We start from the raw sequence: 23,221 nt of genomic DNA on the forward strand, positions 1-23,221 counted from the left end.
GCTTGCTGTGTCTGTGTGTGGGGGAATTATGCTCACTTATGAAACATGACAACCTGGAGAGAGAAGGCAATAAATGTTGGGAAAGATAAGTAAACACTCTACCAAACATTAGGAAATTATGCTTTTCATTCAGAAAAGGAAGTATTTTGACGTTCTGCTGTGATTTTGGTCGAGTGTTGTGATTTGATGTGGGGAACTGCAGATGGAAAGGCCAAGCTTGGTGATATTTCATTCAAAAAGTGCAATGCAAAAAGGTTGGGTTTCACAGTGGTATGTGAGCGTCCACGAGCCAGGGATGATGAAAAGATGACGCAGGAAGAAAATCCAAATGTGTGCAGATATTTTTTTAACATTCTTTTGGAGCTACAACGCTACGGTTTTAACCCTGCGGGTCTAAAGACTACACATGGTGCAGCTGAGGTCTCTGCTGTCTGAGTGGCAGATTGACTGATTAACTTACTGACTGGGCTGGTTTGCAGCTTGGCTTCTGGACTGTGTGGCTGATTGCAGCCCCAGATCGCCCACCATGCACCTGTGTGTGTAAAAGGCCCTTTGTCAGCGAGGCCTAATTTGATCTGACGCTCCCCAAACATGTGGAACAGCTCAGGAGCTCTACACACTCTAGTCTTTACACCGTGAATGTGTCAGGAAAAAGAAGAAAAGAGACGATAGAGGGAGAGAAAGATGGGCTTGGAGAGAAAGATGTTTGCTGAGAAAGAAGTGAAGCAAAGTGCAAAAGTTTTTCATTCACCTCAGACAAACTCTGGCTCTCATCATTTCTTTATTTTCTGAAAGACCGTACACTCTCAGATTACATATGTAAAATAAAATATAATGAAACTGGCATCTTTTAAGGGAATGCATGCTGCTTGTTGCATTGCATGTCAAAGTTAAAAAAAAAGACTTTGCATGATCTGTTAGTGCTCAGAGTATGTGCTGGGGATGACTCAGCTACAACCACACCAAACGCTTTGCTAAATATTTGTAAAATTGACTGAATTAAAGCCATCTTTGTGTTTTTAAGGTTGATGAACCTTAACTTTGAGTAAGTTATAGCTATTTTTGTGGTGATCATCTTGAATTGAGTTGAGTCCAAATGACAGTTGTCAGTTGTAGAGTTACATCTAGTGATTACTTTCTGAAAGTTTCATTAAATTCGTTCTCTGATTCATGAGATATTATGCTAACACGACAGACAAACCAACACATGCATACACATAAAGAGGGACTTACATTATCGCTTGCCTTTCATGGCAGTGGGTGATAATAACACAATGCAACGTAGATTTTTGTTTTCTTCACCTTATTTTGATAAATGCAAGTAACTGAAGAGCAGAAGTGTGCTAACTATAACACACTCAACTCTGTGAACCCTTCCCTCTCGTCGTGGCCCGTCAGTGTCTGAGGTGAAACAGAGCACGAGCAGCAGAAACACAGCAGCAGGGACAAGAACTCTGGTATAGCAGAGATAGTCCAGATCAACAGACCAACTGGACTTGAAGAGGGGAGGAATCAAAAAAGCTGGTACTGTCAGATCCACAAACACATTAGTCAAGCTAAACTGTCGCTGTGAGCAGAGACGCAGGCAATATTAGCACTGTTGGCCCAAAGGAAACACAGCATTCAGTTACGGAGTACCAGTGGGAAACTGACTGAATTTGATGACAAATGACAGCTGCAGGTTTTATAGATGTTTCACAGGACGACATGTCAATTCAACATGTATTTATTTTATTTTCTCCACTTAACTTGTGAGTAACACCTTTCACTTGTGACACAAAGTAGCTTTAAGTGTTCCTAGGGAGAAAAAAAACCCCTGCGTATTACATGGTCTAGAATTAGCTGTGGGGTGTTTCTCTTCCCTCCCATTTCACTTGTACCTCTGTTTCTCGGCCTCCCCACCCTCCCACAGGTCAGCCCAGTTCTGGATTGGTCCTGTGTATTTAAAGTAATTACTAGTGGCAGTCAAGGTGTCTGTGTAAGGGCCTGTCATAGGCAATCCATTGGCATGAGTAGCAGCCTTGTGCATGGACCTAATCCAGTCAAAAGCCAAACCCAGGGAAATGGACAGTGTGGGGAGGGGGAGGGTGAAAAAGTTTTTCAGCTGCAACCTAAAACAACGAGATTAGAAAGGCTTGTAATCTCTAAAGTGAATCATTTTTCTTACGCAGTAAAAAAAAAAAAAGATTTTTCTTTGGCTGACCTTCCTTTAAAAAAACAAAAAAATATGAGGGTTTTTTTTCTACTCAAAGAAAATGTACTTCAGCTGGTTTTTATTTTATTGTTTCATGATAAGATTCCTCCATTTACTCTGCATTTCAAAGCAAGTGTACTTTAACTGCAGCATATCCTGGTAATTATCTTCTGAGCTGCCTTTGATACCTTTAATGCTTATGTGTAATTAGTGAAAAGTCAGACTTAAATCAGTGGTTCAGATCCTTTGAAGTGGAGTTATGTAGAAAAGTTATGAACAATTAATATCTAACCTGTAGCTCTTTGAATGACCTCAGTCTAGAGAAACAGAGTTTAATTCTGACTGTGTTTACGAACTACAAGGTACTGTAGACCGAGCGGGACCAAGGACTAAGTTGATTGCTGATGTCTTGAAAGAACTACAGTCTCAACAATTTCATAGCATTTCAAGCAAACAATAATTTGTTAACCTTTACACTGCCATTAATTTTGGGTTACATGAATATTCTGGCAGAAACATCAAGATATTACTGACAGAACTGCCCCCAGGCTGCACTGGCAGTGCTACAATTAGCTGATGCCTCTATTTCTGCTTGCACCTAATCATAGTATTCTATTTAAATAACCATGTAATGAAAAATTGACAGCAATGTTTGTGTGAAGCACTATGATTTCTTTTTTTTTTTTAGATTGGAGTTGTTTTAAGATGACAGAAATCCACTTTATTTATATTACATAGGACCAGAGGAGTAGGTCTCTATATTTACTTTGACGGTGTGTGTGCTGAACGCCTCTGACACACACAGAAATTCCTCACCCACTCCACCGCCACTCCAAGTGGTCGACAGAGACAGACAGACAGGAACTAAGGGGCAGAGACCAAACGTCGACCCTCTCTGTGGCGTGGTGACTCAGGTCAGACACAGCAATAAGAACTGGAGCCCCGGCCCCTCTAGCCAGACTCGAGGTCCTAAGTGTTTGGGAAACAGGCCCATCAATGTCAAAGCCTTTTATTGCTTTGGCTTCCTATTGCTTTTCGTCGTTTGAGGGGGGGGGGGTTAGCCTGAATGTCCTTCCTGCAAAGGTAGTGAGATAGGTTCATCTTTCATCAGTCATAACCTCAGCAATTAGGTAAGCACACATGAGGAGTGGCTCAATATTAAAAGGAAAAAGTCACGGGTTGGTTTAACTGGCCTTTTTTTTTGGTTAAGGCCTGCTTGTTGTTTTTACACAAACAGAGGATCAGTGAAAAGTTTCCAAATTCCTGCTGAAACAGTTTCATCCATGACTTCAGAAAATAAAGGGAGGAGAAAAAAACGTCTAGAACGCCAAAACTTTAAAAAACAAACAAACAAGAAAATAGAAGCAAAATCTGTGAAAATAATGATGCAACAAAAACTTCAAATATGTCTGGTTAAGTTAAATGAATAAATGAAGTTAATAAATTATTATCTATCACAATGTTCTTCTTCTTTTCTTTGAAAGAGAAAATTAAAATTGCACTGATCAATCAGTGGTTAACCAAAATCATCAGATTTTCAACTTGCAACGGATTAATCCAACAAAGTTTGTTAATTTTTTTTTTTTCTGGTCAGTGAATGCACCCTATCTAAGAGGCAAATTTGCTTTCGCTAAAGCCTGTCTTTAGTGTGGAAGTTTTTACAGAATAAAGAAGACTCAAAGTAAACATCTTTAAAGCTTCTGAATATAAAGTTAGAGGAAGCACAAGAGGTGAAAGATGCTACTAAAGGGAAACAAATTTATTTATTTATTTAACAGAAGTATTTCTGCCACTTTTTTTAACTGTTCATAAACAGTCTATAGTTTTTTTTTTCTTTACAATACCAAATATCAGTTCAACAGATTTACATTTTTTAATCTAGTTTACTACATGAGACCTTTAATTTGCAACCAGTGGATGAAGATAAATAAAAATGTAAATGTGTATTTGTACAGTTTTTGAGCTGTAATCCACCATTTAAGCTTTAATTAAACATACTGTATGAATGACCTAACAGTAAATAAAAGTTTTTTTTTAATAAATAAAATAAAAATAGATTTCTCTCTGGTATGGCACACAACATTATGGAGCTTTAATAAGGCTTAGAATAACTTTTCAGCTGGGTTAAAGTAAAGCACAGTATCTGTAGATTTCCAGCATCGGGGAGAGAAAGCTCATTAACCTGGTGTTGTTTCAAAACGATTGTAAAAATGTTTTCTGTGAACATTTCATTATGAACACACAATTAAACTTTCCATCCAACCAGAAATGTAACAGCAAAAAGTTTGGTGTTAATTAAAGTGCTTAGAGAGTAGTCAGAACCAGCTAAAATCAGAATCGGCCTCGAAAACAGTGATCAGTGCACTTCTACAGATAATTATTGGAATTAATATAATTATGTTTGTGTCAAAAATGTATTTTGTTTTGGTTGCAAATATTTGGTAATGTTCAGAAGACCTAAATTCTACCAACAGTAAATGGTTTATATTTAATTATACAGACTAAGCGTTTAATCATGTCTTTATTTTGTCTTTATTTTCTAGAACTAGAAAAAGAAAGCATATAACTTGAGGGACTTGGGGCACTTGAGGTGTAACTGTGCCTCATCAGTGTTTCAGATGAAGTTCTCAGTATGGAGCAAATGGACGGCTGCTGCTGACCTTGGCTCTAAACAAACAGCCTGTTTTAACGCTCCTGACAACTCTGTGAGATGAGCCCCGGCCTACAACAACAACACACACTGCACTCCTCTTACGTCTTTCCTCTCCAGCTCTCAAGCATGAGGTGAATTCGTTCCACACATACACACACATACACACACTCTGCATTGCTTTTTTCAAAACACTCAAGTGTAAAGGCGTTTTGTTTTGTTTTGTTTTTTTCTTTCTTTTTCTTTTGCACAAAAGGCAAACTACGACAGGGCTTTGCTCCATTTAAGTAAGTGTGGAAAATACAACACAGAGTCTGTTGTGTCAAACAGCACTAAAATCTGGCAATTATTCTTGAGCACAAGCCTACTTTTTTCCTTAAATAACATTCCTCTGGTTGTTTCCTTTAAAAAATGTTTGAAAAGGGTTTTCTGTGAAACTGAGAGATTGATCAGATTGCACCCAGTTCACTGAAGTGAGTCAGAAGCCACTTACTTAAAGCTAAAGGTTAAAAATAAGAGTCCGTCCATAAGAAAATAGTTTTTGTTTTTATCATTTCAGCCTTGCATCCACACAAAAACTGTGGGAAAACTTTTAGGAACACAGGAATGGTATTTTTTTGAAAACGGGTTCCAGAGTTGAAAAACGCCCCTCTTGTGTTTTTGTTTAGGCCGTGGACGAACTATTTAGACATCTAGCAGGAACCTGGAAGTGGAAGCTGGAACAGAACCGGCTTCCCTGTCAGCTGCTTCCAGTAGTTTTAAGTTCTGCTCCCTCCATGTAAACAAACAGAACACTGCCCTTGGTAAAATCTAAAAACCTTTTTCTTTCAGTTCTTGTCTCTGATTGATTCACATAGTTCTTACCATGCTGGTGTATGTTCAAAACTAATTTTTTCTGAGATGTTTTGCTGTAATTAGTTATTTTATGCTTAAAAGATATCTCATGTGACACCATGACTGCGTGCCGTCAGAGTAGGTAGGACATCACCAGTGTGCAGACTCTGGTTTCAAAAGCATAACATGGTAGCTTCTGTAAACCGGGTCCTGCTACCATCTATTCCCAACAAAGAGAGAAGGCGGGGACATGAGGTCTGTAATATAACAGTGAAGTCAAAGCCTCACCTCTAATCTAACCTACGACCCAAGGGCGTTTGATTCTTGTCGTGTTTACATTTTGCACCCAGCGTGCAAGTTTTATGTACATGCTCCACGCCTTGTTTCCTGTTTTTGGTGTCAATATTACAGTGCCCCATACAGGCCTGGTGTTTTTACTGTAGTATTTTGGGTTGTATTTGGTGTTTTCGTGTGGACATTTCCAGAAACTGAAACGTTTTCATGAGTATAATTTTTGATATGATGAAAAAAGGTCTAAAAATAGTTTTTATATATATATATATATATATATAAAACAAAAAAAGCTCAAAACAATGATTGACATTTACATGGTTCTTTCCACACAGCTATACAGCCTCTGTATTGTGCAAAAATGTTTGCAGTCACACGTGTTACATGATTACTCCAAGCACGTGTATTTGTGTGCAGGGTGGTGGTGGTGGTGGTCGTGGTGCTGTCTGCTTGTCGTCGAGATGTCTTGAACCCACAGAGCCAAACTGCCTCAGGAAGAATCTGTGCTCCCGTGTACTACAATATCCTGTTTGCGCTCAGACTGCTCTCCCCCCAGTCCACACACACGCACACACGCACATTTGTCCTCCTCGCACGCTGCACTGAAGCCCCAAACTGAAAACATACAACTTTGTTTTCGTTGCTTTCCAGCACATATTTGACCAAATCTGTAGTGCAGCTCATGTGTTGCTGCTTCCATAGTCTTTTAATCTGAGCCACTAGAAGTGTAAAGAGGCGTGTGTGTTTACAATAGCACTATGGACCTCAATCACAAATCAACCAAAGGTAAAAATAAAAAAAATAATAAGAAATATTAATGAAGTCCAACATGTTGTTGGACTTTGTAAAGGTGTATGTGTATGTGTGTGTGTGTGTGTGTGTGTGTGTGTGTGTGTGTCTGGGGGGTGGGGGGTGGGAGGTGGGGGCAGTTGGCATACCAAATAATAGAAGTGATTTACAAAACTAAATTAATTTATTTCAGTGTTTTCCTCTCCGATGTGCACACAGTCAGAACAAAAGAACAGGGGTCAAAGTAAAAAGATCTGTTTCCCGTAAGCAGTCAATAAAAAATACCAAAAAGAAAAAAGAAAAGAAGGAAAGAAATGTCTGGCTCAACCCAGATACATCACTTCCCAACAGAGAGCAGCGCATTTCCTGAAACTGACAACTGCTAATACTTGTACCGAGTCCAGACCCAACGTGAAAGAGACAAACAGAAGGAGAGGAAAGGGAGCGGGACTTGACCTGAAGTCAGGAAAAATATGATGTAAATACTGGAGTGACACGCTAAATGGAATTTCAGGGAAACACATGCACGCACATGCACAAACACGCACGCTCAAAAGCTTGTTCCCTTTCATCAGTTCTTTGCTGTAAATGGGAGAACTTTAAAGATTAAAGAGCTTGTTATCAGTTCTCTTGGAATTGGCACACCATGGTAGTTTTTCTACATCTACTGCAGATCAGAGAGCAACGACTCTCTCACACACACTTAGATGGGAGAAAAACAACTCTTTCAGGTTATAAGAAGTGTGTTCAAATCCCGTTTTTTGCATCTTTCAGAACAGAGAAGTAGAACAGAAACAGGTGAAACACTTAAAGTCGTTCATGGTGGTAAAAAAAAATCACACAACCATCAAACTAAGATCCAAATAAACAGATGAATGAATAAATAATATGAGCAACACGGTGATGTCAGCACTGTTACCTCACAGCAGGAAGGTCTCAGGTTTCAAATTGAGGTAGCGAACACAGAAAATAAGAAACCTTTCAACTGCGATTAACCTCGATACACTTTCTTTCTCAGAATAAATCCAACATGAAACAGCGGATTAAATCTTCACCAACAGTATCTAAAGCAGAAAAAAACAAGAGTTTGGTGCTTGCTGCCTGACAGGAGAGGTGTCGCAACAGCACCGCCTGCTGGTCACTGATGTTTTGTGAAATAATGTGACTTGTTTTGATGTTGTGACAGTTGCTCAAATAAGTAAACTTTAAACTGTATTTTCATCAAAGCTGTTGAAAAGCAAAACTGAGACGATAAGGGTAGCTACTATCATGAAACCTGGGTTGGGTTTTTCCTTTTAATTTACATGTAAAAGCCTCCTTATTTTCATTTTTAACAACTTTAGTTCGAGTGAATCCAATGACTTTAAGAAGAGAAATAAAGACTTTTTCTTTCAATACCAGGCTTTAAGTCTTGGCACAACTTAAAGACTCACCTTGAAAAGGATTAAAATTTTTTTTATCTAAACAATGTCTTCACACCTTGATAAAAATATACAGATTCCTTCTTTAAAATAGCTTTGTTTGACATTTCTATAGTTTCTCCTAAAGTCATTCTAAAACTAAAGAAATGATATCGCCGCTCTCATGTGTTGATTGTGAAACAGGAGTTTAAATTGTAAAAGCTCGTTCTGACTCACACCAGCCACATTATCTACTCCGACAAACAGCAGCTCGTGTGACATACACATATCTGTCGACACGTTTTCAGCACGAAATTGCTACCAAAATGTATTTAGCCATTTCTTGGTAAGTTCACATCACCAAAGTTTGTGTTGTCATAGTTTCTGAAACCAATAAGGTTATTATTTTAGAGCCTAGAGATTTTATTTCCAATGTAAATTTATTTTCATTTTCAGATTGTTTCTGGTAAAAGCTTCACCCTGTAGAATAACTGTATTGACACAGAGTGAGGTGTTCACAAAATAAATACCAAAACCTCACAGATATATAAAGATATTTATTGTGTTTCTTACAGGATTTTAGAAGTTTAAAAAGGGAGTGCCCAGCAGGCTGAGCAGAAAACACTTTACTCCTGATTTTATTTATTTTTCAGATTTGACAGAAAAGATAAAATTGAACTTTCACAATACAGTAGCAGTATGCAAAAGCACTACTCTTGTTGGATTAAAGGTTTCAATACTCTAAAAATTGGCTGATATGGTATTTGTGAAATTTACTGCTTTGATCACTTATGAGTCTTTTTGTATTATCTAGGCTAAAATGTACAAGGATATTCAAAATAATGGTAGGCAATGCTTTTTTATGCTCTTGATTTAAAAATAAATCTGTCCTAAAAAGAATGTAAGGTCTGGACTGATTACTTGTTGCATCTTCAGCTCAGACTCAGTGACTTCAACATGTTTGGAGCAACATTAAAGTCTTTTTTTTCTTTTATTCTACTATGCTGCTTATCTTTTTTCTTTGTAATGTCAAGACATGACATTAGAGGTACAAGCAAATGCAACATCTAGTCAGAAATGAAGAAAAAAAAGGCTGTTCTTATGGTTGCCGTTTTCTAGGCAACAAAGACCGTGAGAGATTCCAGGTTGTATACTGTCTGTGGTGAAGCTGCAGATGTGTGGTGTGGAAGTGGTTGTCGCCTGACAGACTTTCAAAGCACCTGTGATGAGGCGAGCAGCACAAGTCAGGTATCGGTGGTTTACACGGTCAGTGTGATAAAAGAAACTGTTTGCGTGGATGTAACTTCAAAAACAGGACCTATAGTTCAGAGAAATCAAGTTCAAATAATGTCTGCATTCACTTCCTAGGAAGTGATTCTCAGAAAAGCTGTGGTGAGGTTCTGTGGCTGCGAATTGTTGCTTCTCTTATGTGATGCACTTCAGCAGCACGCATAATGTCAAGATTTCTTGTTAAAAGATCCTTTAAAATAGAATCCAATTAGACTGTAACACTTTTAAAATTAAAAACAAAAGGGGAAAAAAGATACACAATTTTCTATGAAGAGATTTTTTTAAATTACATTTGTTATAAATTTCCTTTGTGCTTTGAAGCTGTCCCTTTGTGACGAGGGTCAAGACTTGTCAATTATTAGACTGTATTTACTTTATTTAGTCATTTATCTTTAAAGTATTGCTTTCTTCTTCTTCTTTAATAACGGTTATACCTGTGTGTGTGTGTGTGTGTGTGTGTGTGTGTGTGTGTGTGTGTGTGTGGAAGGGAGGTCTCTTTTGCACAACCAATAAAATTAATGTATTTTTCACTTTATGTTTTGTATAATTTTATTTAGTTTTTCTTATTACCATGCATTCTTCTTTAAGCATTTTAGGATTAAACATTAAAAATCTTATACCTGTCTCTGGTGTTTCCTTGTTACAAATTTATGACATTTCACAATCCTTTTTAGTATTTTGATTCGGGGATGATTTAAGAGCTGTGGTTGTGTGGGCAGAAGGGGAGGTATAGAAATTATTGTCAGCAAAGCTTTTTTAAAATTATTTTTATCTTTATCCTTTTTATTGTTTTCTCTGTTTTCCTACAAACCTGCACTCTGTAAAGTAGATGTTTTTTTTTTACTTAAAAAGTGCTATACAAAAAAAAATTAAAAGCCAACAAATAGTTTTACTTTGAAAAAAGAGTTTTACTTAAGAAAAAAATGGCCATTCCTAACATTAACATTTAAATTGTTGTACTCAATAAAACCTTTCTAGTGACAGAAATAAGATACACTCGAGAAGCATTCAAATGTATAAGAAGTGTTAAATATTTATTTTAAGTAGGCCACTAGCTGAGCTATAACTGAAAGTAAATATTGATCTTCGGGCCCTCAGGCAGCACTGCTTTAAAAACGTGTCTGATTCTACTGAACAGAGTTTGCTGCGCCATCCACAAATGCTGATTAAAGCTTTATTATGCAAAAGAAGAAGAAGACATATGTGAACACCATCCAAAAATGCTGCTGTTTTGTTTTGGCCAACATAGACTGACTCAAAAAGAAAAACTGTTCAGTGGTCAAACAAATCAAATCTGAAATTGTATTGTAAACCACAGACACCACGTCTTCTGTACTATAGAGAAGATGGGCCATCCAGCCTGTTATCAGCGTACAGTTCAAAAGCCTGCCTCTTTGATGGTATTGAAGTGCATTAGTGCCTCTGGCAGGGGCAGCTTACACTTCTGGAAAGGCAGCATTAATGCAGAAAAGTATATCCAGGTTTTAGAACAACATTTGCTCCCATCTAGATGACGTCTTTTTTCAGGGAAGGCCTGTAAAAGACGTCAGCAATACAATGCTGAACCACATTCTGCATCTGTTACAAAAGGATGGCTTTGTGGTGGAGGAGTGTGGGTGCTGAACTGTCGTGCCTGCCTGCCGGTGTGTCACCGATTGAAAACATTTGACACACCGTGAAGATTCAGGACTGCTGAACAGATAGAATCCAACTTCAGACATGACTGGGACATTTCCCTCCAAAAACTCCAGCAGCTGCTCTCATCAGATCCTAGATGTTTACGGACTGTTGTTAAAAGAAGAGGAGATGCTTCACAGTCGTAAACAGGACCCTGTCCAAACTTTTCTGAGACATGTTGCTGCCATCAAATTCAAAGTTACCTTATTCTTTTAAAAAGTTGTACAATTTCTTAGTTTTAACATTTGATGTGTTTCCTATGTTTCAGTGTGAATAAAATATGGGTTTATGAGATTTGCAAACCATTGCTTTTAGTTTTTTTATTCACATTTTACACAAAGTGAACTTTGTCAGATATTAGGTTGTGCATTAAAAAGGTTTTCTCCATCTAAGATAAATGGAGCTACTTTGGGGAAAGAATAGCTCCTCTAAAGATACCCAAAGTCTCCCACCACCTAATGGTCAGTGGTTGCATTCCTGAGACGATGTGAGGAGACACATTTTGGCTATTTCAACCTCTGCTGACATGAACAGTCTTACTTCAAACACAGAGCGGCGCTCATTCACGCAGGTGGGGTTGGCAGTAAGCCAGGGGGACGGTAGGCGCTACATGGACACAGACAAATACATTCAGCATACTATAAATTCCTTTTTTTTTTTTTGTCAAAGCCCAGGCCAGGATGTTGCAGCTCCATTTTAGTCCACCCTGCACCACTGCAGCAAGTTGACGCCCTTCCCCACCGTATTGCTCCTGCTTCTGCGTGTAAGAGGGGAGAAACCACAGAGCCCAACAGGCAAGCTTCATCAATAAGCCCTCTATTCATGTCAGGGTTCAGAACACTGGGTTCCCTGACGAAGCTCCAGCACCTGGCTCTGGATGGACACAACATCAGAGAGGCTGGGTGGCGGCAGCGCTGGTCTGCAGACCCACCACACCTGAATAAACCCCCTCCAACCCACATCAAATGCCATAGGAGCTTGGGACCATAAGGACTGGTGGAGTTGAAGGGGAAAAAAAAGAAAAGAAAAGTGGCCCAGAGAGCCGTGAAAGGGTAAAAGATTGGTTGTGCAAACAGAGCTGCTCAGGTGCTGCTGTGGATTAGTGTTTTCATTAACAGGAGAGAAGAAGAATCTGAGCCCTGTACAGGAGAGGAGGGAGGAGGAAGAGGAGAACGTGGAGCAAAACACACAGAGGAAAACCATAGAGTATTTTTACAGGTGCTTCTAATATTGGGGCAGAGAAAGAGGTACTTCTATAAACAGGAGAGCATCTATACTGAGTCCAGGAGCCCTCCATGTAAGGGCCGGGCCGAGCCTTACTCTGATTCTGCTACAGTTAAAATTAGAGCTGCCAGGATTAAGGTAAAATCTGTGGAGTCTGCTCACTTACCCAAATATAACATCTCGTACCAATCATGGCTGACATATATCAACCAACAGAGATATAAACTAATCTGTGCAACAAGGGAAAACACAAGAATACACAAAAACAACTCATAGGTTATAATACAGCATGACCACAATGAGCTGCTCAGCTGCTAAACTGTTCTCTACAATGTCTGCGAGCTTTTATTTACTGAAGGACTGACCTGAAAATATGAAAAAGAAAAGAGACTAATACAGTAAAATAACTTTATATTAATTTGTTTTTTAAGATGTTTCCTTTCTGTTTACTTTCATATATTCATGATTTTTTTGGTGACGTTACTTTCTTATATCTTTATTGTAAAACTAATTCCCCCAACTTTTCATGAATAAAGAGCCATCATTATTCTCATTTACAAATATTTGATTTAAAAACATTATTGCCCACCATTCACTTTGGTGGCATGTGACAATAAATATCAACATTAGCAAAACATTCAGCTTGAAAACAGTTAAACATCTTTTCAAGTCCTGTGAAGTTTGCATTCAGTTTATTTTTGGCCATTCTTGCATTAAAAATACCCCTAAGCTATTCTCTAACTTGACTAATAAAGCCCTAATAATTTAATTCACTGTAATTGTGTTTGGTAATTAGTTTAAAATGAGTGTTTAACTTCACTGTTACATTACTACAATCCATTAAGGCCAAAATTATTAAATTAAAGTTGCCAAACAATAAACTGGATGGAATAATAAATTTAAAAGGCAGCTAACAGAAAGAAAGTATTGTCATTACATTATTAGTGCCATAAGTAGGTAATTGTTAACAGCTCTCCAGCAGTCATAACAAACACTTGGTCAGTTTCTTTTCTCGCAACAATGATGTCACAGAGCAGCGTGTGTCTTAATTTATGTTGTAAAATAAATAATTTTCAGAGTTGGTGTTTTCTTTTCCACTATCTGCTGTTTTATCTGCAAGTTCTTATGGAGAGTAAAGACAAACAGATGCTTTTCAAATTCAAAGCAAGGCAAGCTTTGTGTGTATTTCAAATAAAGCCCTGTGTCCATACACACACACACACACACACACAAAACAACTTATTCCTTTTAAAACACACATGTGCATCCCTTTCTTTCCCTGCTAGACAGAACTAGGGATAGTCATAATTTATACATATATCAGGCAAAACAAAACAAGAAAAAAAACCCTCGTTATTAGAGTATTTGTTGGCTGTAATCCTATTTTTCAAAAGAATACAATGTCCAAACAGCAGGTTATGAATCCAGCTCTTGTTTGTCTATTTTTGTGCTCACTTCAGCTGTGAATGTTCCTCAGCCAGGCCCGGTCCATGAGTAGTTTGTCATGCTGACTTTGGATCGAGGCCTGAAATGCTGCGCACCAGGATACTTACGAAACCAGCACGCTGTTATGGGTTCACTTCAGTCCATTAGTGTGTGCACTCCGGGCAGATTTTCCCAACGCTAATGGAGCCAAAAGTGCTGCTGAGATCTTTTTAAGCCACTGCGCCCAGACCAGGAAATAAAGTGGCAGCTGGAGATCACGTTGGTGACACTGCACTTTTATCTGGTCTAGACAGTTTATTTTTTACGGTACTTGCTTGTTGCGGCTCTGGATTTTCCAATCTGTGGTGGGAGGCCATAAAGCAGACCCCCCCCTCCTGTCCCACCTCCCGTCACTGTTGGTCCCCATCAACCCCACACTTCAAAATCATCACCAGCGCTCAGGCGGAGTAAACACTCTCATCCCATATAACAGCAGCAAGTGGGCTTTTATTAATGCATAACAACCAGAGTTGAGCCCAAATAAAACACATTCTTTAATTAAGTACTTCATGAAAATGACTTTTATTGTCTCAAGTGTGATGTGTAAGCCATAAATTGCTTGCAGATTCTTTTTTTTTTTTTTTTTGCCCTGACAATAAAACTTGCTCTAGTGGCCAGTAATCCTGTTCTCTGTGGCAGATTGCTACATACATCATATAATTATCTGCAATGTTCAATCTGTGGGAGTACCACAACCCAAATGTCCACTTTTTGAGCCTTGTTCTCTTGCAATAAATTTACACTCACTGACAAAAAGAAAATTAAATATCTAGGTGGAATGATCCAATTTGGACGTACTGTGGTCCAACTGCAGACCAGTGATAGGTACATCAACTAACAGTTGGACAATGAAGGTCACCAGACACAGAGGATGTTTTGTAGATGAATTATACAGCATTACCAGCCCTTCCAGCACTTGATGGATGTTTTTCAGGGGTCACATTGTGAGTTTGCATGAGGCCAGGTGGTCGCACGGTCCCACTGCCTAGCGTGAGAGGCGTACAGAGGGAAGTGGCCCAATCTTCAGACCAGTTGGTACGTGAGGGTAACCACACATGTTGTTAGGGACCCAGACCAAGGGAGGATCCCCTGCACCTACTACCTAGACACAAATACAACTTGTGCATCCAAGAGACCAAAGTTAACACTGAGGTTTAAAATACTTTTAAAAAAACTGATTGATCCATCAGACATGGCCAGTTTATTAAGGCAGGTGGGGTGCAGACCTTCTAAAAATTATCATTCACCTGAAAAAATACTTCCTCATGTTAAATAATGTTACTTACCTAATTACTTAGATTGTTTTGCATAGTTTTTTTCAGTGTCTTTCATACATAGATGTCTTTATCTTATCTAAATTACTTCATTGCAAAGCTATTTTTCAGTACTACATAGTTTAACTGTGGGTTAATATTGCAAAAGGTCTTTTAGGGAGAACATTTTGTTCTTTAGGTTTCGGGTCACAAACTTTAGAAGAAGCAGAGGTATTCTTAAGAGGTTAATTCAGAAACATTTGTCAATGTGACAACAAAAGCAAAGCATTAGTGTTTTTTTCTTGACTAAATGCCATTATGAATGAAACACCACTCCATGCCTTCACTACCAGAGTACAGTGTAAAAGACAAGTATGCAGACGCCAGACAGACAAAAAAAGTCAATTTGTTCTAAGGTCTGCACAAAGACTTCCAGTTGCTCAACAAAAAAGAGGCTCCAACTTGAAGAACACAGGCCATGATGCATGTTTGTCCGCCTGCAAACCCTCCTGTGGCGCTGCAGTGGGTTTTTTAGTGTTTATCTCTAGCAAGCTTGTGAGAGGGGAACTAATTAAGATCTGCCTGCAGGTGGCCCTTACTGGTTTTTATGGGTCTCAGAGGAGATGAAGAGGAGGAGGAGGTCAAAGAAGCTGGCCACTCCCAGCGGGAAAAAGCCTGTGTTCCTGCCTCAGGACACAGGATGACACTCATTACTACTCAGTGCAACAAGACAGCATAATTAACCAGAGTAGAGTTCCGATACCCAGAAAATCTGAAAGACCTATGCATATTACCCACTGCCTGCTCTGTCAGAGTTTTAGACTAAGGTCATTATGATGAGAAATGGTGAAGTTGTAGCCATTATGGTTAAACCTTGTAAATGACTTTATGTGCAATCTTGTGATTTGTGATCTCACTGATGTGTGAGCACTCTAAGTAGCTGTTCAGAATGACTTTCAGTCAAATTTACAGATAACGATTTAAACCAGGGGTATCAAACTCCAGGCCTCGAGGGCCGCTGTCCTGGGAGTTTTAGGTTTTTCTGCTCCAACACACCTGATTCAAATGGTTTAATTACCTCCTCACCAAATCATCAAGTTCTCCAGGAGAACAACAAGTCATCTATTTAAACCAGGTGTTTTAAAGCAAGAACAGAACTAAAACATGCAGGAGAGCGGCCCCTGAGGAATGGAGTTTGACACCTGTGATTTAAACTTTATGTGGTAGTAGCTATGTAATAGCCATTTTGGCTAAGGTTGATTAGCTGTGGTGGCCATCTTGAAATAGGCTGACTTCAAAAGTTAAACACTTGGAGCTGTATATGTACTGTTTACTTTCTTGGAATTTGATTAAAATCTATTCTGTGGTTTATGAGCTATTTTGTTAACAGACAGACAGAGTTGACTCCAATGGCTAATGGCAAAATTTTAAATACAACATCTTGAGTGATCTGTCTCAGCTACAACCAAAATTCAACTCAATATCTTTCAAATTGAAAGAGTTATATTAATTTTTGTGTTGGATAATGTCGATAAGCTGTGACAGCCACCTTATATTGAGTTGACTCCAAAAGTAAACAATTGTAGATGTACATCCAATGATTATGTTATGAGAGTTTCATTTAAACATGTCCAGTGGTTCATGAGATATTTTGCTAACAGACAAACAGGGTTGATGTCAACGAGTATTGTCAAAGTTTGAGGCACAATGTGTAGGTCTCTGAGTATGAGTTAGAGACAACTTGCAGCTACTACCACACCAAATTTGAGCTCAGTTTATGTAAAACAGAGAGTGTTATAGCCATTTATGTGTTTGCTAAGGCTCCCATCCTAAAATGGGTTGACCCCAAAAGTGAAATAGTACATTCAATAATTAATTTCTGAGAGTTTCATCATAAACCATTAACTGGTTTAAGAGATATTTTTTGCGAACACTACACACACATGCACGCACAAAGACAGGCAAAAACCTACATAACTGCTCTCTTGCTTTTGGCGGTGTGTATTAATAAATAAATAAATTTAAAAAACAGAGAAGAGAAAGAGGCACAATCACTGCAATCAGCTAAACAAGGCCTTCCTCTGTTTACGGACAAAGAAGCGCACTGGAAACATTTACCCCTTCTCCAAACGGGTTGATGTCATTAAACCACTAAATCTCAGAAATGAACATCATCAAAGCGTATGTTAGTGTACAAACAGTGCATCACACCAAACCACAGAGCCACTTAGTTCTCACACTTTGTGATGCAGGCACACAATCAAGGGAAATCAGTGCCGGTCCGAGTCGAACCAAAATCAAGCCTCATTTGTGCCGGGGGAGGTAAACAAATAGCAAAGGAAGTGTTTCCGATAAACAGGGAAGAACTATGTTGACAACTGCATGCTCTGTGTGTGTTTTTTATTGTGTCCGTCTGTGTGTTTTTTCATAAAATTCAACAAATTATGGTAAGCCAATTTTCAACAAATAAAAAGTTAAGATTTACGTTCGCAGAGGGAGAGGGGAAAGCGTGCTGGTGTGTGTTTTGGAGTCGGGAAAGTAAAAGACATGTTTGCGTGCGGACGCTGGCCTGCACCACTTCCTGCTCAGAAGCCCAAAGACATCACGGCCAGCTGTGTGGATGCTTCTCTCACACATGAACACACACAAACATTTTGGGAGGGAGTCTGCTTCAGCAAAGCCAAACAGACAGTGGAATGTTCCAGTTAAAAGCTGTCACCGAGAAATTCATACGATAGAGATACCAGAAATGAAGAGTAGAACCTGCAGCTGGAAAGGGGAGCTAAAACTCTCCAACATGCTTGACTACAAAATAACAGAAAATTGATACGGTGTGTTTGCATGCAAGATGCCTCGGGCAATATGGGTGGATGTGGGAGCTGTCTGTGAAGATCCAGATAAGGACGCCAAATACCAGAGCTGTCCTTAGTGGCGTGACACCAGGGGCAAAACAAACGAGCTGTTATGGGAGTGCCCAGTAAGACTTAAATCCCAGCTCTGCACTTTGGGCACAACAGTGCTGCAAAGGATACAAATAGACACTGTCTGTCCCTTGAACTGGAGAATTTAAGCTCTTGTCATGCATGAACTGCAGACAATGTCTGAAGACTCGGGTCTGGACTTCCTTAAAGTGAAACTACTATTAGTGCCTGGTAAGATGCAACAAGAAAGAGTGTAATGCAAACAAAAGGGTGCAGAGATCCAAACATTTTGTTTACAAGACTAGAGACAAGGAAACAGTTCCGTGACATTTATGTATCGGTTTTATTACAATAGATACCACATGTGTTATTTCAAAAATTATAAAGCAACATGCATGTCAGCAAAGCTGCAAAAATCATCAGGTTGTACAATGATTTGCTAAAAATGTTTTGGACAGTTACCTGCAACATTCCCACATAAGTTTAAATAACAATTATAAGCCAGGTTATTAAACTTTTAAAATCTCACAAACAACTCCTCTAAAAATGTCTAGCAAATTCTGGTGTGTACTGTGTAGTATCTCAAATCATCTTTATATCAGGTTTTACCACAATAAAGTGACAAATCTTCATCAACTGTAAAAGAAAAAAAAACACTGCAGTTCCTATTGTAAGTATGATAATACTACTATGAGGCTCTATTGACCAAACTGGAATGCGCTGTCTGTAGGCCATAACATATCAATTGACATTTCGTTTCAAGCAATGTTGCGCAATTTCGTTAAAAAATAGGCTCTGTAAGTTCACTTTAGAGATGTTTGCAAAAAGCTACTTACAGTCATTTGTTACAAGAAAATGTATTGACTGAAACACCAGGACCGGCATACCCCAATATGTCACAGCATGGATGGTTCAGATTTGTTGAAGTTGGGTTCTGCAGAGTCATTATCAGTAGTTAATATCTTACCTGTAATAGACAAATGTTTTAAGCTGAGTTTGTAGAAACAAGAATAAACTCTCATCCAGGTGTGAGGCTGATGGTTAGTCAAACTGGAGGTTTTTCGTGCATTTCAGCCATATATAACAACTCAAACTCAAAGATTTAATGCTGTGCAAACAAATACCATATTAGTCTATTTAAAACCTCTGCAGCTTGCTGCTGTTTTCTCAGCCAAACTGTCGCTGTTATCTCAGTTGTGAAATCAGGTGTGCTGAGGTTGTTGCTTGTGTCAGTCTGCCTGATCAGCGAGGACAGGAGCAGATCTGTTTACTGCAGACAAACTCGCTGCACATGTCAACTCAATTAAGTGTTTGTTTTTTGTTTTTGATTGTTTTGTTTTTGTAAATTAAATCTTTTGTTCACATTTAACAGCACAACGTCATCATATTGTAATGTACTGTATGATTCATATTCATATATCACTGTTTTATTTACATTAGGTTTTCGTAAAATTTTATCTTGACGACCTGTCCTTGACGCTTGATAGCTGCACAAGATTTGGCAAAGAGATCAAGGTCAAATCTTGAGTACATGCTGCATGGATGTATTAGACGACAAATCATTTGGTTATTTGACATGCAGGTGTGTACCTGTTAGTATTGCTTGTGTTCTGTGCCTGGTATAGAAAAAAAAGAATGAAAGGGGTTATAAAAGCATATATAATAAGGGAAATTTAGGGTATTTGTTTAAAGGGAAAGGTTTTAAAATGAAAGTGAAGTTTTGGGTTGAAATAAGTGTTTAAATAAATGTAAATTTTAGGACTAGGATTACAAGGAGTGTGGACAAATTGTGGTCAAGTTTGGACTTGATTTGCTGGGCTAGGTATTAAAAATATGGTTAAATGGGGTTAAGTTTTTATAATATTTTGGAACCTATTCCTATTTCTTCTTGATTAAATTAGTTAAAATTTATGTTTTCTACAATTAAGATGCTGACAACTTCACAGAGCATCACAAAAAAATCAGAACTTCTCCTTTAAAGCCTCTGATGCACATTAAGCCTTCACCTCGGGCGATGTGAGGTGCTGCAGGTCACGGTGGCAGACATGCACTATGAACTCATCATATGTATTATTCATGGTTGGAGACAACCAAACACAAAGTAGCACTCAAGCGTCTGGAAGACCTTTTTTTTCACCAGTCCCATGAGAGCCAGTATTATACATCAACTCTGTATGTGAACTCCTAATCCGGATACAAAGATGCCACACAAGTCTCAGCCCCAGAAGAAGACACACATCGAGGATCAAAAAGTACTGCTTCTCTGCTTTTATTGTTTGTGAACTGGTCAAAATCTTAAACTTGTAAGGAGCACTATGTGGTCATGCTGGGGTAAAGTCTGCTAAACAACACCAAAAAAAAAAAAAAGAGTTAAAAAAGACTAATGCTATAGCAATTGCCATCTACTGCTATGACACAAGAAGCAAACACAATCTAATTATAATGTGGTTTACTTAAATAAAACTCATTTGAATAACCAGGTCAGAGAGAGAACGAAGATCACCAACACAGCAAGCAAATCTCAGTTCATCGAGGGCATGTGATGACAAGCCGTCTGTACCGTAACATGTTCTACAAGCCCCTGAAAGGGACTTCTTTGACATTTCCCTCAAGAATGAAGGGATAATCCCCTTTAGAGCCCTCTATACCTGATATGGCCTTGGCCCTCGAGAGTCTCTTCAACCCTCAAGAGACTTCAACAAAACAACGTCATTTAGAAAGCAGCTGAAGAGGCTCTCTGGTCTGACAAAAGGTCTTTAGCTGCTATGACCGGTGGCGAAATCAGCCTAATATGAGTCAGATAATGGAGGTCAGCGGAGAGTGATGGAAAGGAGGAAGATGGGGACTTCAGGGAAGAGCATGGGAGACAAATGTAACACTTACTGGTTCTTGTCAGTCACCACAGGCAGGAGAATGTCCTCGCTCATGTCATCCAGATCATCAGTCAGGCTGTTGGCGCGGGAGATGTCTATAGATGTGCTTTGATCGCTACTCTGTTTTACTGTAAGAAAAAAAAAATCAAAATAAATTAAAATTACAGATATTAACATAATTGAATGGAAGTTTTGTTTACAACGTTAAAACAACTTAAAGCAACAGTTCAGATGTTGTGACTTCAGTATCTGTGGAAAGAAAATGAACAATTAATGTCTTACCTGTTGTAAATACCTCTTTGCGCAATCTCAAATTGAAGAAATAGAGTTTGATTCTGTATGGATGTAGCTAACAGCTGGTCCAAGTTGGGCAAAATCACAGTTGATTACAGTGGTCTTAAAACTTTTATCTTTAAAATTTCATAGAGGCTTGTGCAAATTTCCAAATTCATGCAAAAAGTAGACAAACATTGCAGTTTGGTTGACTAAATAAAGGTATATTGACCACAACCATTAGACTGTTTTTATTTACTCATTACAAATATGCCAATAATAATAATAATAATAATAATACCAAACTTGATGTTTTGCAACTCATGGTAGGGTCTCAGCCCCCAACCTTTGGAACCACTGTTCCAAACCTTTGAGTTATTGTCCGTTTTGCATTACTGCAATTTACATAAAATTCTTTGGTTATTTGCAAGCACAAATAGCAGCAGCAGGTTGCTTTAGCACTGCCAGTGCAGTCTTCTGAACTTCAGGCAAGAATCTCTAATTGTTTCTTTAGGAATTTCAGTTTAATGCAAAACTGATGGTGAAATAGTGTTTGCATGAACCGCTGTGAAATTTTTAGGACTTTTGTCTTTAGCTCATCAGTCCAGTCAAAATTGAACTCTGTTTCTCCAAACTGATGTCATTCAAAAAGCTATCTACAACAGGTAAGATATTATTGTTCACAACCTTTCCACATAATCCTACCTAAAAAAGATTTGGACTTTTGATTTATTTTAGCCTGAGAGAACATTTGTAAATGAGCATATGAGAGGGTTATTTTAATTCTCCTGACGCCCTTGTATCTGAAGAAGGGAAGAGAAGCCCTTGTAGCTTTGGGTCCATTTGACCCAAAGGCCACGGGAGGGTTAAAAGTACAACTTGTGTGTTTTTGTGTGTTTTGATACAGATTCTTTAATATCTGTTATAACTATTGAACATTGCATAGAATTAAGACTTTCTTCTGTAAAGTTCATGACCAAAGACAATGTTGTTTGTCAGAGCAATTTGACCTGAGGCATAAAACCAAAATAAAAACAAACAAACAAAAAAAATATATATATACATAAATAGCTGAAAGATACCTGGAGAAGGAGGGCAGCTCAGATTAAAAGACGACCAAGAGTGACGAGGAGGGCCTGATGGTGTAAAAAATAAAAATAAGGAAAAATAGGGAATTAAGAAAAGCAGAAGAAAAAGAATTGAAATACATTCAGTTTGTGACATTGCATTTCAACCACTTTGCATTTATCAGAAGTGTTAAAACTTTCCGAACTATGCACAAACTTTATATACAGGAAAATAAATATGGTAGGTTCGCGATTTCACTTGAAATAAATAAATGAACCCCTTTTTAATTGGGAAAGTATATAAGAGTATAAGCTCTACTTCAGCCATGCAGCTGGCCGGCTGTTGTCGCAGCTAAAAACAACAGCTAAGAACAACATGAGTAGCGAGGTCTTGACCTGCAGTCAGACTGTCAGCAGACTTTGACGAGTCTCTCCTCCAAACCACCAAACCTCCATTGTGATGAAGAATGGAGAGGCAAATCTGGGTCTCAGTACTGAATGACTAGTTCAATTCAGGCAAAAGCCTTTCAGACTCTCTTGTATTCCATCATCCACTTTGTTTGACATTGTCAAACACGGAAGCAGAAAGAGCAACACAGAGACAGACAGACAGAGAAGAAAGAAGAAGATTGAAGGAAAAAAACGAATCTGCCTTTAGCCCTGAAGGCATAGTTCAGATCTTGTGAAGTGGGATTCAGTGGAAAAGTTACAGACAACTAATATTTTACATAATTTTTAGCACCAGGCTAATCTGAGCCTGGTGTAGTTCTCAATCCAGTCAAAACTAAACTCTATTTCTGTAAACTGAGCTCATTCAAAGGGCTATGTACTACTGATAAGATATTAATTGATCATAACTTTTCCGTTTCGAAAATCTGAGCTAGTGCTTTAACCTTACCTCACTTAAATCCTGTAGTGAGATCTCTTGTGATATGTTAGCTCTCAGGGTATGTGTTGGAAATTACTTTCAGCTACTACCACACCAAGTTTTAGTACAATA

At 38.4% G+C, this 23,221-nt stretch overlaps 1 protein-coding gene across 2 annotated transcripts in view; it reads right to left on the reverse strand.

The window, feature by feature from the left end:
* Positions 1–23,221, reverse strand: part of kcnq1.2 (potassium voltage-gated channel, KQT-like subfamily, member 1.2) — a 216,516-nt gene that overhangs the window by 150,695 nt on the left and 42,600 nt on the right. The window contains exons 13-14 of one of the 2 annotated variants that reach the window (XM_017434243.3): positions 22,237–22,290; positions 20,892–21,009 (exon numbers count right to left, since the gene is read on the reverse strand). In XM_017434243.3, coding sequence (XP_017289732.1) covers positions 20,892–21,009; positions 22,237–22,290 — 172 coding nt within the window. The remainder of the gene's footprint in view (positions 1–20,891; positions 21,010–22,236; positions 22,291–23,221) is intronic. The other variant, XM_025010106.2, reaches the window with a different exon arrangement.

This window comes from Kryptolebias marmoratus, linkage group LG11 (assembly GCF_001649575.2).
Source record: "Kryptolebias marmoratus isolate JLee-2015 linkage group LG11, ASM164957v2, whole genome shotgun sequence".
NCBI classification, from domain to species: domain Eukaryota; kingdom Metazoa; phylum Chordata; class Actinopteri; order Cyprinodontiformes; family Rivulidae; genus Kryptolebias; species Kryptolebias marmoratus.